The following is a 15571-nucleotide window of genomic DNA, read 5'->3' as shown; positions in this document are numbered from 1 at the left end:
TTTACACCTAAAATCCCCATGGAAAATTGTTGCCCCTCCTTGGGACCTTAAGTTTGTTTTGGAAAAGCTAACTTTATCTCCTTTTGAACCATTACTTAATTTAAAATTCTGCACTTGGAAGCATTGCTACTCTTGGCCTTGACTTCAACTTGCAGGGTCTCAGAATTCCATGCTCTCATGGGTACGCCTCCTTTTCTTATCTTCCACAAAGACAGGGTAAGCCTCAGGGCCAATCCATCCTTCATGCTAAAAGTGGTTACTGAACTTACTCTCAGCCAAGCAGTCTATCTGCCTGCCTCTTTCCCCAATCCCCAGAGTAGACGGGAAAGAATATTGCACTCTTTAGACATTCAGACAACTGCAGTTTTTACCTGGACAAGAGTAAGTATATCAGGAAAACATATCAGCTGTTTGTTTCCTTTGTCCTTGTCGAATGGCTTACTGAAGCCATATCGAAGTTGGAGGACTGTAAGCGAAAATATCTAGCTACAATAAGGGCCCAACGACGGATAGTTCTGACGTTGAAAAAAGCACAGAAGCGACAGCAGGGGACGTCGTGGTCTGGGCCTAAACCAGTGATGCAGTAAGAATGAAAGTTTGTGTGGTATTTGCTTTCCACAGGCGAGACAATTAACTTTTTCTGACATCGGTTAGTGCAAGAAAAAAGGATTCCCAACGGGGTATTTATCTTTAGAAGACATCAGCTTCAAATCGGTAGACGAAATTCAGGTAGTGGCTGACTGGCACTCATGCGAATTGCTTCTGCTTTGGGCAACACGGCAAGAAAGACTGAAGTAATGGGGTCAGCTGCCTTACTTTATACTACTGATGACCTGACGTCAGTCCTGAAGCGACAGCAACCAAAGCAGAAATACTAAGCTTCTGGTATTCGGGCCAGCCGAGGACTACCATGGCAGGGATAACCCAAATGTGATGACTGCAACAGTGAATACACTCTAACATCTACATTTATGTAAGTGTACACCACTGTACTTTAAGAATACTGCAGCAGTGATCAGTAGGACATATACTGTTATGATAAGTAAGTTCTTAACACAGTTGTGCTTTCCTCCTGATGTCCTTCAAGGATGCATCTGCAGTCCTTACAAATGGGTTGTCCTGTCGTCAGGCAGCCCTTCGGTCGGCCGGATTCCAAAGTCTGGGTCTGGCCTCGGCTGGTGTCGCACTTCACCCGACGTCATAGCTGCAGTTATTCGGGTATAAAGGCATCAGCCGACGCCATTTTCCCCAGTCTTTCTTGCCGCGTGGCGCCCGAAGCAGAAGCTGTTCGCAAGTGCCGGTCGGTCAGAACCAGAGATTACTACTACCGAATACTTCCACCGAAGACTTCTAAAAAGCTAAGTACCCCGTTGGGGACTCTTTCTTGCCTCAGCCGATGTCAGAAAAAGTGAATAACTGTTTAACTTGTGGGAAACAAATACCTCATAAAGATTTCCACTCTTACTGCTTACCTTGTTTAGGCCCAGACCACGACATAGCAGCTTGTCTAGCCTGTGCTTCTTTTAACCGGCGGACGCTTAGACGTCTGTCGGAATTTGCTGAGGAGTTTTTCGGCTCTGATTTTGCTTATATTATGCCGTCGGATCCTCCGACTTTGCAAATATCTAAAAAGCGCAAGGAAAAGGACTGACACTCGCGGTCCGCGGTTTCGACCGAAACCACGGTTAAGCCAACCGCGAGTGTCTCGGTTTCGGCTGAAACCGAGCAAGCGGTTCTTCCTTCAGCCGAAAACTTACCTTCTACCGAGGCCTCTTCCAACCTGGTGGAATCGGCTACTGAAATCCCACCTGCTGTTGCAGTTTCTCAGGAATTATCTGACACTATTCCCTTGGATATTTCAACCCCTGCACGTGGAGCTGCTAGGCCACCTGCAGCCATGTCCATTAAGGCCTTTGCCAGGGCTAAAGCAGCTAAAGCTACCAAATCTGTACCTGCTAAGCCCCCCTCTCACAGGCCTAGCTCTAGTTCTCAAATGCTTAGTTTAGCAGAGGATCTCATTTCTTTAATCCGGGGATCCCAACCTCAACCAGACAGGGCCTCTCACCCACCTCCAGAGAAGAGGCCTAGAGCAGAGCCCCCTGAACCAGTTTCTTCAGATGATTCCTCTGATGATTCAGATAATACAGACCCTCCAGAGGCTCCATTCTCCCCTTATGAGGATTCTGATGCTGAGGAGTCCATCCCTTCTGCCTCTCCGCCTGAGGAATTTTCCTTTGGGGAAACCTTGCATGTTATGAGGGAACAATTTCAGTGGCAGTGCCAGGATTTTTCAGACTCCAGAAAAAGGCTTAGAACCTTTCTGCATTTACCACAACATAGGCCTTTAGCCATACCTCCAGTTCTTTCTGTTGTAGATGATGCATTTAATGATGCTTGTATTGCTCCTGATTCTCTACCTCCGGCCCCTGCTAAGCCCGATAGGTACAACAGGGTCCCGGACACGCATTACCATGTATATAAGGCTCCTTTTGCAGATCCCGAGACTATCTCCCAGGGACCTAAGGCTGTAGCAGCTACCTCTGCCAAAAAACCCCTCCCCTCTGAAAGGGAATCCAGGTCCTTAGAGAGATGGGGTAAAAAAGTTTACACTTCTGCTACTCTTTCTGCTAGGGCCTTGAACTGTCAATTTCACATGATCCAGTATCAAGAATTTATGCTAGACCAGTTAACCAAAAAGCTGTCCTCGGATGAACCATTAGATAAAAAATCTGTTCAGGAAATGGTACATAACATTCAGCAAGTCAGTAACCATTCTTTAAAATGCGGCTGTGATGCACTGGAGGCTTCCTTTAGATCAGCCATGACTGGCACAGTTATCAGAAGGCATGCATGGTTAAAAGAGCAGGCCTTACCAGACCATGTCAAATCAAAACTATTAGATGCTCCCATGGATATGATCAATTTGTTTGGCTCTCCTGCACAGCAGGTGCTGAAGAAGATGGAAGAGAAGGCAAAATCTGTCCAAACAGTGAAAGACTTCTTACAGGTCCAACCTCCAAGGTTTAGCAGGAATTGGCCCTCCAAGAACTGGTCCTTTCCAGACTCCTCCAGAGCTCAGAGAGGCAGGAATAGGCGTTCAAGAGGCAGAAGCCAATCCAGTGGTGCCTACAGGGGACGCCAGTGGCAGGGTAACAACCAGCGAGGTACAGCCATAGACACAGCCACCACCACAGCTACAGGACAATCACAGTGACTTGGCTCTGGCACCTCCTACCAGGGAACAACTAGAAGCACCCTTAGGCGGGAAGCTAGCCTTATTTTCAATGAACTGGCATTACATCACAAGAGACAAGTGGATTTTGCAGACAATAGACCAAGGTTACAGGTTTCACTTCCATACTCTACCAGGGAAGAGAGGAATGCCAAACCTACCTCCAAATCAAAAGGCAGAAGCTCTAAGACAAATATCTCAATTAAGGATGAGAGCTGTGGAAAAGGTACCATCTATGGAGCAAGGAAAGGGATTTTACTCCAGACTCTTCCTGGTACCAAGAAAAGAAAACAAATGGAGACCTAATCTCGACCTGTCCGCTTTAAACACATTCCTCATTGTTCCAAAATTCAAAATGCTGACTCTACAGCAGCTTCTTCCCATGCTGGGCAAGGAGTCTTGGCTGGTAACTCTAGATCTCAAGGAGGCATACCTGCACGTCCCCATACGACCAAATTGCAGAAGATACCTCAGATTTCTTGCAGGATCAGAGCATTATCAATTGTCAGCATTGCCTTTTGGCTTATCTACTGCGCCCAGAGTGTTCACGAAATGCCTGGCATCAGTAATTGCTCATTGCAGGCTTCAGGGAATCCAAATCTACCCTTACCTGGACGACTGCCTGATACAAGCGGACAACAAAAACAAGCTAGCAGAAGACTTGAAAAGGGTCATTTACCTACTACAAGCCCTGGGATATACAGTCAATATAAAAAAGTCAAGGCTGATACCATCCCAAAGGATAACCTTTTTGGGTGCAGAGCTGGACACATCAAAACAAATGGCATTCCTAACAGTAGAAAAACAGGAGCAACTACCTCTCTACTTCTTGGCATTAACAAAGAAAAACCATCTAACAGCAAGAAAAGTCCTGCAAGCCTTGGGCTTCATGGCATCCTGCATAATATTGGTTCCACACGCCAGACTGCATATGAGAAAGTTACAGTGGTACCTAAGGAATTTATGGTCTCAACACAAGCACAGCCTAGAAACCCATATTCCAATAATTCCATGCCTGAAGCAAGAATTCCAATGGTGGGCTCAGGCCTGTCAATCAAACACAGGATTGCCCTTCCTCAGCACTCAACCAAGCCAAACCATCACGACGGACGCCTCAGACCTCGGGGGGCCCACATGCTGGACAAGTGCATACAAGGCTTATGGACTTAAGACCAGATGCACCTACACATAAATCTAAAGGAAATGCTGGCAGTAAAACTGGCAATTCAGGCATTCAGACCATTTCTTCGAGAAGGTCAATTGATGATAAGGACAGACAACACCACAGTTATGTGGTACATCAACAAACAGGGAGGCACACATTCCTACCCTCTATGCCGGATGGCATTGGATCTCTGGAATGTGGCCCTGAGCTACAACATTCAGTTACAAGCAATTTTTGTACCAGGAAAAGAAAACATTCTAGCAGACATATTAAGCAGGACTACCACGGATGCCCACGAATGGATGCTACATCCGGACATCTTCAAAACCATTACAAGAAAATGGGGACTCCCAGAAATAGACTTGTTTGCATCCCCACGCAATCACCAGCTAAAGAAATTCTGCACAAGGACGTACCACCCACTTGCTTGGAAGGTGGACTCCCTATCTTTCAGTTGGAAAAACCTGACAGCATATGCATTCCCACCACTTCCTTTGATGCACAAGGTGCTATTGAAGATCAAAGAGGACCGTCCAAGGATCGTTCTGATAGCTCCAGACTGGCCAAGACAACATTGGTACCCATTACTGAGGAGCATGTCTCGGGAACAAATATGGACCCTACCCCTGGTTCCCTTGCTGTTAACTCAGAACCACTACAACATCCTGCATCCAAACCTGAAAACTCTGCAGCTAACTGCCTGGAACATTGCATAAGACCAATTAACCCAAATTTATCCCAAAGGGTTAAAGACATTATCCTGGAGGCTCGCAGACCCTCAACAAGAAAAAATTATTCAGCAAAATGGAAAAGATATCTCATTTGGAGTACTGCTAAAGGAGAAGATGTGTCACTGGTAAACATAGCCAACATCCTGGAATACTTGGCAGAGCTCTTCCACAAAGGCCTGTCCTATTCTTCCATTAAGATTCATGCATCAGCTATTTCAGCAGAATACGACTTGATTCCTCTAGTCTTCTCACATCCTCTGCTCAGGCAGTTTATGAGAGGAATTAAGAATGTAAAACCTCCTAGGAAGCCACCATTGCCCGCATGGGACTTGAACTTTGTGCTAGAAAAATTGACACTTCTTCCTTTCGAACCAGCAGCAACAGCAGAATTACAATACTTATCATGGAAAACTGCTTTCCTGCTGGCAATCACTTCAGCAAGAAGGGTATCTGAGCTACAGGCATTAATGGCAGTACAACCCTTCCTGATCTTCCATCAAGATAGTGTCCATGAGGACAAATCCTACTTTTATGCCTAAGGTGGTCTCCAGAGTATCTTTAAATCAGGCTATCCACCTACCTACATTCTTCCCCAACCCGCAGAACAGGGGAGAAAGACTGTTGCATACCTTGGATGTACATAGACAATTACGCTACTACCTGGACAGGACCAAGGGCAATAGAAAAACTGACCAGCTACTGGTAGCATATGCAACAGGAATGGAAGGAAAAGCAATTTCAAAACAGACAATCTCCAAGTGGATAGGAAATTGCATTAGATTTTGTTACTCCTACCATGGAAAGAAATCTCCTGAAAACATCAGGCCTCACTCTACAAGGGCTACAGCCACTACCACAGCTTTCCTACGAGGAGTGGCTACCAAGGACATTTTAGAGGCTGCTACTTGGAGCTCCGTGCATACATTTGCCAAGCATTACAATTTACCTTTATACTCTAGATCCCGAGCAGGTTTTGCCACTGCTGTTTTGCAAGGGATCCTAACTACACCATAATTTTATTTTACCTCCTCCCCCAGTTTGGCTATGGTATTCTACCCATTTGTAAGGACTGCAGATGCATCCTTGAAGGACATAGTACAGTTTTGTACCTACCATAAATGTAGATGTCCGATAGGAATGCATCTGCAGTCAGGATTACCCACCCTCCTTCCCCTCTGTGGTACTCCCAGGGTATTTGCCCATCTTATAGCTAGCTGGGGGAATCTATTATGGTGTATTTGTTTGTATATATGTACATACATGCTTATTTTTTGTTTGCTCTCTACTATTTGGAATCATTGGCATTTATCCAAATTTAGCCTTCCTAGAGGGCTCCTGGCATCTGGGGCAAGAAACACTGAGGAAAATGGAGTCGGCTGATGCCTTTATACCCGAATAACTGCAGCTATGACGTCGGGTGAAGTGCGACACCAGCCGAGGCCAGACCCAGACTTTGGAATCCGGCCGACCGAAGGGCTGCCTGACGACAGGACAACCCATTTGTAAGGACTGCAGATGCATTCCTATCGGACATCCACATTTATGGTGGGTACAAAACTGTACTTTATGGTAAGTAAGTTCTTAACACAGCTGTGCTTTCCTCCTGGTCCCCTGCACTGTAGTTCTGGACGTTGACCCCCCAGGGACGAGAAATATCTGAAGATAACAGTATTTAAAAAAATAAATAAATTCTTCAATACTGCTTGTACCCTTTTGGGAGAGTGAGTAATGGTAGACTGTCTGACCAAGGGTAGGGTGTACCAAGATGTGAGGGTTGCATCAGTGAAACTAAGGAAAATCTGCATTTATGATGAGTTCCTAATTCAGCTGTACGTTAGTTTGCTTACACAGTTTTACTTATTGGAGATCAGACTTTTACTGAGGTGCAGATATATATATATAGTGGAAAACCCTCTACTGTCTAGATGACTGAAATGTATTCTGATGATTTTTTCAGATATCAGGAAGGCATGTAGTGTGGTGTGAACAGGGCAGCTGCAAAAACATCTTGAGCACTTGTATTTTTCTGAGTAAATTCTCAGTTTTATTTAGACAATTGCTTTGCATTTCTCTCATGCTGTGATTTCATACTTACAGGGTTTGTATTGTATTTCCGTTAACTGTATGGACAATGCAGAGGCACAGTTCTCAACAGCACTACGGGTGAGACTTTCAGCTTTTCATTTCATTGTTTGCATTAAGCAGTGTTGTACTTTACATACGGTCTTGAGCATGAGAGTTTGAGACCATTTTCAGTGATTTTGTTATTCAAAGCAAGTTTAAAACCATTCTTATGTTGCTTTTTGGCTTACTCTGCATCAGCACTAGATCCCCTCCCCACCCCCACCCCCACCACACACAGACAGATTCTTGCAGCAGTAAAACAGATGCGTTTGTCCTTTTTTCCCTGGCTGATACCTACCCCACCTTTCAAGTCTACCCACATCCACCTAGGTATGTTGATGGTTTTAGTTATCTAATGGAGCAGCTGATAGACTGCAATAGTGCATGTAAAAGCAAGTTTACATTTAGCCATTTTCATGCATCCTTTTCTAATGTCAGGCCTGCTGTTTTGCATTCTTGTTACAAGCAGTTGTCACTACCGTCTGCTCAGCCTGTGGGGGGCTTAAATCTCCTCAGATCTCATTTACTGCTCTTAAGGATCAGAGGTATTCTGTGAAGCTCTGTTTAAGGTAAGTGCCAGTTGCTTATTTTGTTATCCCAGCTCATTATGGTTTCCCTCCTCTTCCATGATTTAATAATTAATTGGTGGTTTGTGTTTTCCTCTTTTCTTAAGCACTGCTGTTAGAATTGTCAGCACGTGAAGTGTACTGCCTGCCATTTCGCTTTCAGTCATTAAAGTTTAGAGTTTTTTTCTTCTGCCTTTACTTGCCTTAAGTAGGTGGTTTGTCCTTAAACTTTTACCATATGTAAGTAAAAGGCTTTTGCTATTGTTTGAAATTTTTGAATTCTGCATAATCTTTAGATTTCTTTGTGTACCTTTTTTCACTCATGTACTTTGCTTGCTGTTGGTGATGGATACGACGTTTGGCTTCTGAAAGTGTTTGGGGTGCAGCTATAAACTGCCCCCTCCAAAGATTCACATGATCATTGTCAGTTGTATGGGTGTGACCCACCAGAATTATGACCGGCAGGCTTTTGCCTTGTTTGGGGACAGAGTCTTGGCTGACTGTAGAACCAAACTGGTACTGAAAGGGATGTCTTTCACCTCCTGTGGTTGCTTCACAGTCTGCCTCTTCCATTGAAGAAACTGGTGGAAAAGAGACATAAAGAAAAGAACAGGAAAGAGAAAAAGGAGCAAGAAAGAAAAGGAGTCTAAGAAATGGCCTATATATTCGTCATCTGTTAAGCTGGAGCTGAAGGCCCTAAGGCTGCCATCCTCCTTGGCTTCGGGTTATGAATATGGTGCTTGGTACCACATCATAGGTTCATAGGTTTATACTAGGCTATCTGCCCTAAGGCATTTATAAGCCTAGCCCAAATTTTTGTGGCTTACGCCACCCCTTATATGAAAAAATACTGTGCCCATTAGTTTGTTGTGCCTCTGTCCAGCAGTGACACAGATATGATTCCCGGGGTAAACCTACGATCTCCCATCCACAGGTCTAGATTTCTCTTGAACAGAGTCAGCGAGGTGCTCTGCCTCACATGGACCGGGATTTTATTCCACAGCATAGGGAGTCTCTGAGTGATAAATCTATCCCTCCAGCACGTCCTATTTATAGCCGTGCTAAGGTTTAAGTCGCTTGCTCTAGTGGTTTTGGTGCATTTGGATTTTTGAGGTGGAGCATGTCCATTAATTCGGGTTGGACATGGCCTTGTATGTCAGGCACATGTCACCTCTGAGCAGACGGTATGCGACTGAATAGAGCTGGAGTTTCTTCAATCTGGCAGCATATGACAGATTTTGGAGTCCCTTTATCCTTTTGGTGAGGAACTTTTGGGGTCTCTCCAATTGCTGCAGATGTCGGGTGAGATACATCCCGAATGGGGCATTGTACTCGATCATTGGTCTAAGTGAAGAGTACAGGGGAACAATGACCTCACTAGATCTGGATGTGAATCCCTTCATGATCAGGTGGGCAATGTAGAAGGTCTTTCTAACCACTTTAGCAATGTGAGTGTCAAAAGAAAGGCCACTGTCAACCTGGGTCCCCTTATCATTATAAGTAAACGCAGGTTCCAGCTCCAGTGTCTGAGCAGCAGAAGTCTCCAAACTTGCATAGCCCAAGTCCCTTCCTGTATGTGGCACTGGAGTCCAGTTGGTAGCACTGGCACTTCCCAGAACCCAAAAGAGCCTGTGCACCAGCCTGGTAAGCTGCCCTCTATGGCTTTTTGTGCTAGGTCCACTAGGAGTGTCAAGAAAACTGATTTGGACAAGTTAATTTAAACCTTTCTGAATGGCCCCAATGGACCTGGGGATCATTCCTTTCCCCTTGGGTCTAAGTGGACCCCCCCACCCCATCAGTGATGCCTTCTCCTTCAGTAAACCTGGATCCAGTGCCCACTCTTATTTTTTCAGCGTCTGTGCTAACAGCTTGTCTTACTTTGACACCAGCCTCCACCTGGGCATATTTGCCCTAATGTGGTTGTAGCAGTCTGTATCACAGAATCAGAGCCAGAACTGAGGACCAGGGTTTGTGGTCGACTCTGAGGTTATTGGAGCAATCCTTGCACCTGGGTGCAATGGTCCTGGACAGCTCTGCGTCTGACCTGGCTGATTGGTGGCTGGGGTGGCATACCGATGGGGGGGGGGGGTTATACTTCCTCAGTTATCCAGATTCAGCATTTGTCATAGAAGGGTTTTCTCTGTTTGTCTGATCTGTCCAGATTTTATCCTCCTGGGGCTGTCGCATCTCATGAACTTGTCCAGAAGCAGCCCACATCCAAAGATTTTGAGCAACCCCCTGCTTCCTCCACCCCCCTCCCAAGGAGATGTACAAGTCTATGTAAGAGGAAGCCCTTGGATTCCCCTGAGCAACCCCTGGTGGAAGATTCCGACCTTGATGAGGTGGGAAGAGTACCCTAGGTACCCCCATGACTACACCTCCTTTTGTGGTCATGTAGGATTGAGAGACTGGGGGAGTTGACCACCAAAGCTCCTTCCCTAAAGGAGTCTGTTTTTCTCATAGCCATTGGTGTGCCCATCTTCTCATAGCCATTGGTGTGCCCATCCATGCCTTGAAGTGGTACCGCTAGACACTCTAGTCGATCTTGTCACCAGAAGGGCATGGAGAGAACACAACATGGTGGAGCCGGTAGCACTCAAACCTGACAAGGTTCTGGAACCATCTAAGGATAGCTCCTTTTGCAGCAGGGGTTCTGTGGTTGATGGCATTGTTGCTGCAGCCACGAAAAAAAATCTGCAGAGAGAGCATAAGTTCATCCCCCAAACAGGAAGTCAGTGGTGCTGGACCAGTTTGGAAAGTGCACATATGCTTCATCCATGTTCTGAACTATGTATGAGAGACAACTAGACTTCAGAGAGATCTAATCACAAGTTACTAAGTTGGTGGCATCACAACCTTAACCCAAGTCTCATAAGACCTTGGGGGAGACAGCCACCATGTTATCTGTCTTTTCCATGCAGTATATTTCAAATGCATTGGATGATGCAGCAAGCTTGGCATCCACTGTCATGCCTGGGTGCACCTGTGTAATAATGCTTCATGGTATCCTTAACCCCCGTTCGATGTTTTCACTTTATCTGGCTGCAAATTTAAGGGCACAGACAAGGGGACACTGACTAGGAGCAAACAAAACATCTGCTGAGGTTGTTTGCTTATTCACCCTGCTGACGACTTTCTCTAGAAACCAAAAGGGGGGGGGGGGTGAATGCTGATGTCCTTCTATTCCAGTGGTGCGGTATTCTACATGTGGGTTTACCCTTCTTCCTCTCCAGTTCTACCAGCCAGGTTTCCAAAGATTTTCAGTCCCTCTAGGTGTGTTGGACTTCTGACGTAGCTGCTGGAATGTGAGCCATGAAAGTGACGTCTGCACTCACCAGCCCTCAGAACTTTCAGCTGCCAGTCGTACACCAGGTGCTCTTGCTTCTCGCGGACATCTGATCGAAAAATACTCAGTTAAGTACCCCGTTGTGGATTCTTTCTGTCCTACTTTATTATAGTCTGTTAACGTCATACGGTAAGGGCAAGTGCGGTCAGCAGATTCCCCACAAAGATGAGCATGACCAGTGTCTTTTTTTTGTCTAGGCAGGGAACATGACTGCAAGACCTGCGCCATTTGCTGTTGGTTTGTCCCGAAGACCTTGCACCATCCTTTACAAGCCCTAAACCTCTATTTAGAAAATCAATGCTAGAAACAGTTAGTGCTAGGAATGGAGGCTGTGCCCGATGCCTTGTCCAAACTGTCTAGGAAGAAGGTCAAGCCCTCGCAGCCTCATACTTTCCCTACGCCTCTGTCTGCTGTACCTCAGTCTGTAGCCGACATTAGCTTGACTGAGGATCCGGCATCTGCCGATACAGGTACAGCAGGTAACTCTGAGGAAGCCACAAAATCTCAAGTGAACAACACATCCACAGTGGATTTACCGGCACCTTCTCTAGATGCCGGGGGGGGGGAGCTTTCGGTCGAAGTTCACTGGATACCGCCTCCGCTCAAACGATCAGTGACCCTAAGCCTATTTCAAGCCATATTCCAGCTAGGCCTTTGAAGAAAAGACAGAAGACAAGACACCTTACCCCTGCTTCTGAAAGCATGCCAGTTTGGCAGGTCTTCAGCTAGAGCTTATTCAATGCCTTTATGCTCCTTCGGCCTTCAGCAGAATCCTTTGACACTGCTCCTCCCCTCCTTAGTCCCAGACCTCCTATCCAGGAAAGGAGGGTAAAACAGCTCGAGGAAGAGGGATTGTCTGACTCCTCTGAGGATTCTTTCCTACTCCTCCCAGATATCATCCCCCTTGGGATATGGTTCTCCTGAGGAGGCCTCTGTTGAACCGGACTCCCCTGTAGAGGATCTTACCTTTGGGGAAAGTATTAAAAAAAATGAAAGACCACTTTAGGTGGCAATTCTCGGATAAGTCTGATGTTTAGAAAAGGTTTTATGACCTTATCCAAATGGACACTCCCAGTCCTTCTCATTCTCCCATCCAACCTGCCTTTCTGGATACTTTTGCCTTAGCCTTCACTAGCCCAGACTCCCAACCTCCGGCTCCCCAGAGAGCAGACAGGTTGTAAAAGGTCCCTGAGATTGAGAAATTTCTCATTAAATCCCCCCTGCTGATCCAGCCACTTTTTTTTCTCTGTGGACAGGGCTTCCAAACTGCTGCCTACCAGTACTATCCTCCCAGCAACATGGTCATAAAACCTTTTCTAAACAGCAAGACCATGGAGAGTTTGGGAAAGAAAATTTGTACTTTGGCCACCCTCTCATTTAGAGCCGCAAACTACCTAACACATATGACCAAATACACTTTAGCTCTCCTGGACAAAGCCTCTAAAGAGTTAGAAGACATCCCTAACTGTGCTGTCAAAGCCTCCCGGTCTTCCCTTATGGTTCTCATCTCTCAGGTGAATAGGCAGTCCCTGAGGTGTAGCTATGATGCAGCTGAAGCCTCAGCCAGGTCAGCTGCATCAGCTTCAGTGTTAGAGATACTCAGCAGGCAAAACTCCTAAATACACCTTTGGACCACTCAGCACTTTTTGGTGAAAAAGTGTCTTACCTTTTCAAATCTTTACAACAGAAAGGTAAAGAATTACAGGACTTGAAACATCCTTTTCCCAAGTTCCAGAGGAACTTAGCCATCCAAGACCCAATTTATCAGGAAATCCTCCAGGCCTGCTGCTCCCCCGTCTAGAAGACCCCCAAGAAGACCGCCTCCTCTGTCTAGGCTGTCTTTGTCTTCAAGCCAGAGGCCTTCCTTTCCTGATAGGGCAGGTAGTGTCGGACTCCCTGCCAAAATTTCAGCCCCCACACCCCTTTCTATCAGTCTCTGTCTCCCTACTTGGTCACTCATTACCACAGACAAATGGGTCCTGTCCTTCCTGCAGGATGACTACTTCATGTCCTGGATTGCGGCTCCATCAAGAAGGGGCATACCACAGCCCCCACCTAGTCAACTACCGTTCCTTCATCAGGTGCTACAAGTCCTACTCCTTCAGGGCACCATAGAGCTAGTTCTGAAACAAGCAAAAAGAAAAGGATTCTATTCCAGAATCTTTTTGGTACCCAGAAAGGAAGACCTATGGAGGCCAATTCTAGACCGCTGTCACCTCAACCCCTTCCTAAAGGTCCCTACTTTCAGGTTGCTCTCCGTACCCACTCTCTCCACTCATCCTTCCACAAGGGCTCATGATAACACTCAGAGTAACAGATGATTATTTCACATACCTGTAAAGCTGCCTTCAGGAAATACCTAAGGTTCCTGGCGGGCCCATATCACTTTCAGTTCTGTGCCTTGCCCTTTGGGCTTTCTACTGCACCCAGGATATTCACAAAATGCCTCGCTCCGGTCATCACTTACTGCAGGAAAAAGGGAATTCAGGTATTCCCTTACCTAGACAACGTCAGAGTCCTAGCAAAAGACAGGGAAACTCTTCTAAGCCATTCTCAGGACTACCTGGTTATGCTCCAGTTTCTAGGGTTCTTGATCAATTTCTCAGTCCTACCTCAACCCTACACAGGATATTGTCTTCCTGGGTTGCAGAATCAGAACAGACCTCATGAAGGCCTTTCTTCCAGCAGAAAAGGTGGTATCCCTTCAAAACCACCTCAGTTCTGCTATACAATTGAGAAAACTGACTGCAAGGCATTTTCTCAGACTTCTAGGCTACATGACAGCTACCATCCCCATGTTGCCCCTAGCAAAGATGCACATGAGGAAACTTCAGTGGTACCTCCGGTTGGTATGAACTCAACACTCACCCTCTGGAGTTCAGGATCCCATTGTTGCCCTGCCTACATCAGGAGCTGAGGTGGTGGGTGGCCAAAGTAGTCCAAAACCCAGGTCTTACCTCTTCAACCACCCTCTCCATCCCAAACCATGTACACAGATGCCTCAGACCTGGGCTCAGGAACAACTCTGGTGACAAGGACAGTGCAACGTTTGTGGACAAACACACTCAGACAAGACCACATAAACGTGAGAGATATGAGGACCATCCTTCTATCTTTACAGGCCTTCCAGCCATACCTAGAGCAGGGCCCTCTAAAGATATTCACAGACAACACCACAGTCCTGTGGTATCTCAACAAGCAGGGAGGGACCAAATCCTACCTTCTATGCAGACTAGCTCTGCAGGTGTGGTAACTGGCTACCACACAGGGGATCACCCTCCAGGCAGCCTACATCTCATCCCTGCACAACAACCAGGCAGATTACCTAAGCAGAAAAATAGACCATCTCGGCCTGGATTTCCAGGGCCATTTCCTTCTGCTCCCTACACCATGGAAATACCTTACAGTGCTATGTCAAAGCCCACTCCACCAGAGCAATGGCCACTTCTTGAGCATTTTTCAAGGTGCTAGACACCAATGCTGTTCTTGAGGCAGCCACTTGGTCCTCAGTGCACACCTTTACCAAACATTACAAATTAGACCATATATCCAGGGCTAAGGCAGGGTTTGCCAGGGCTATCCTACATGGAGCCCTGGAAACCTCATGCAGGCCACCCGCCCCAATCCTCTGTGAGCTGTGGTACTCACCCACATGTAGAATACTGCAACACTGGAATAGAAGGATATAGAAAAGTTGTGTAAAATCTTACCATAACCAAAGATGTCATCCTCTTCTGTGTTGCAGTATTCCTTCCCTCCCACCTTCCTCTCTTGTCAGACTGCACTTGCCCTCCTGGGTGAAAAAGGACAGGCTATGCCCTTACAGGACTGGCTCCGACTGGGACCTCTCTTAGGTTCTGAGGGCTGGTGCATGCAAAAGTCACTTTTATGGCCCACATTCCAGCAGTCACGTCAAACGTCCAACACACCTAGAGGAACTGAAAATCTTTGGAAACCTGGCAGAACTGGAGAGGAAGAAGAGTAAACCCACATGTAGAACACTGCAACATGGAAGAGAAGGACATCTATGGTTATGGCAAGATTTTACACAACTTTCCTTTCAGTCGCAAACAAAAGTTTTCCTAAGATGCTTCAGGTGAAGGTGTCCTCCAAGCATTGACCAGGGTTTGAATTGGCAGCCACTGTAGATTTCAAGCGCGTCTCATGGAAAACAATTGCAGTTGCTTCAGCCAGAAGAGTTTCAGAACTTTCATAGTGTTTCACTGCAGGAAATCCTTTTTGTCTAGGGTGGACTTCTGAGTCTAACCCGAGGCATTTGATTCAGTTGCCAGTTTTCTTTACAGATTTCAGAAACGAGGGTTGAGTATATGCTCCATTGTCTAGATGTCCATCAGCAATTGAGGTTTTATTTAGATAGCACCAATCCAATCAGGAGAGCTCACCAAC

At 46.2% G+C, this 15571-nt stretch overlaps 1 protein-coding gene across 1 annotated transcript in view; it reads left to right on the top strand.

The window, feature by feature from the left end:
* The window catches only part of MAU2 (MAU2 sister chromatid cohesion factor), a 2634229-nt gene that overhangs the window by 1648296 nt on the left and 970362 nt on the right, over window positions 1-15571 (top strand). The window contains exon 12 of the mRNA XM_044090765.1: window positions 7226-7291. Within this exon, the coding sequence (XP_043946700.1) occupies window positions 7226-7291 (66 nt within the window). The remainder of the gene's footprint in view (window positions 1-7225; window positions 7292-15571) is intronic.

This window comes from Protopterus annectens, chromosome 13.part0 (assembly GCF_019279795.1).
Source record: "Protopterus annectens isolate FY-2018-M chromosome 13.part0, PAN1.0, whole genome shotgun sequence".
Classification (NCBI taxonomy): domain Eukaryota; kingdom Metazoa; phylum Chordata; order Ceratodontiformes; family Protopteridae; genus Protopterus; species Protopterus annectens.
This window is presented reverse-complemented; position numbering and strand designations above follow the sequence as displayed.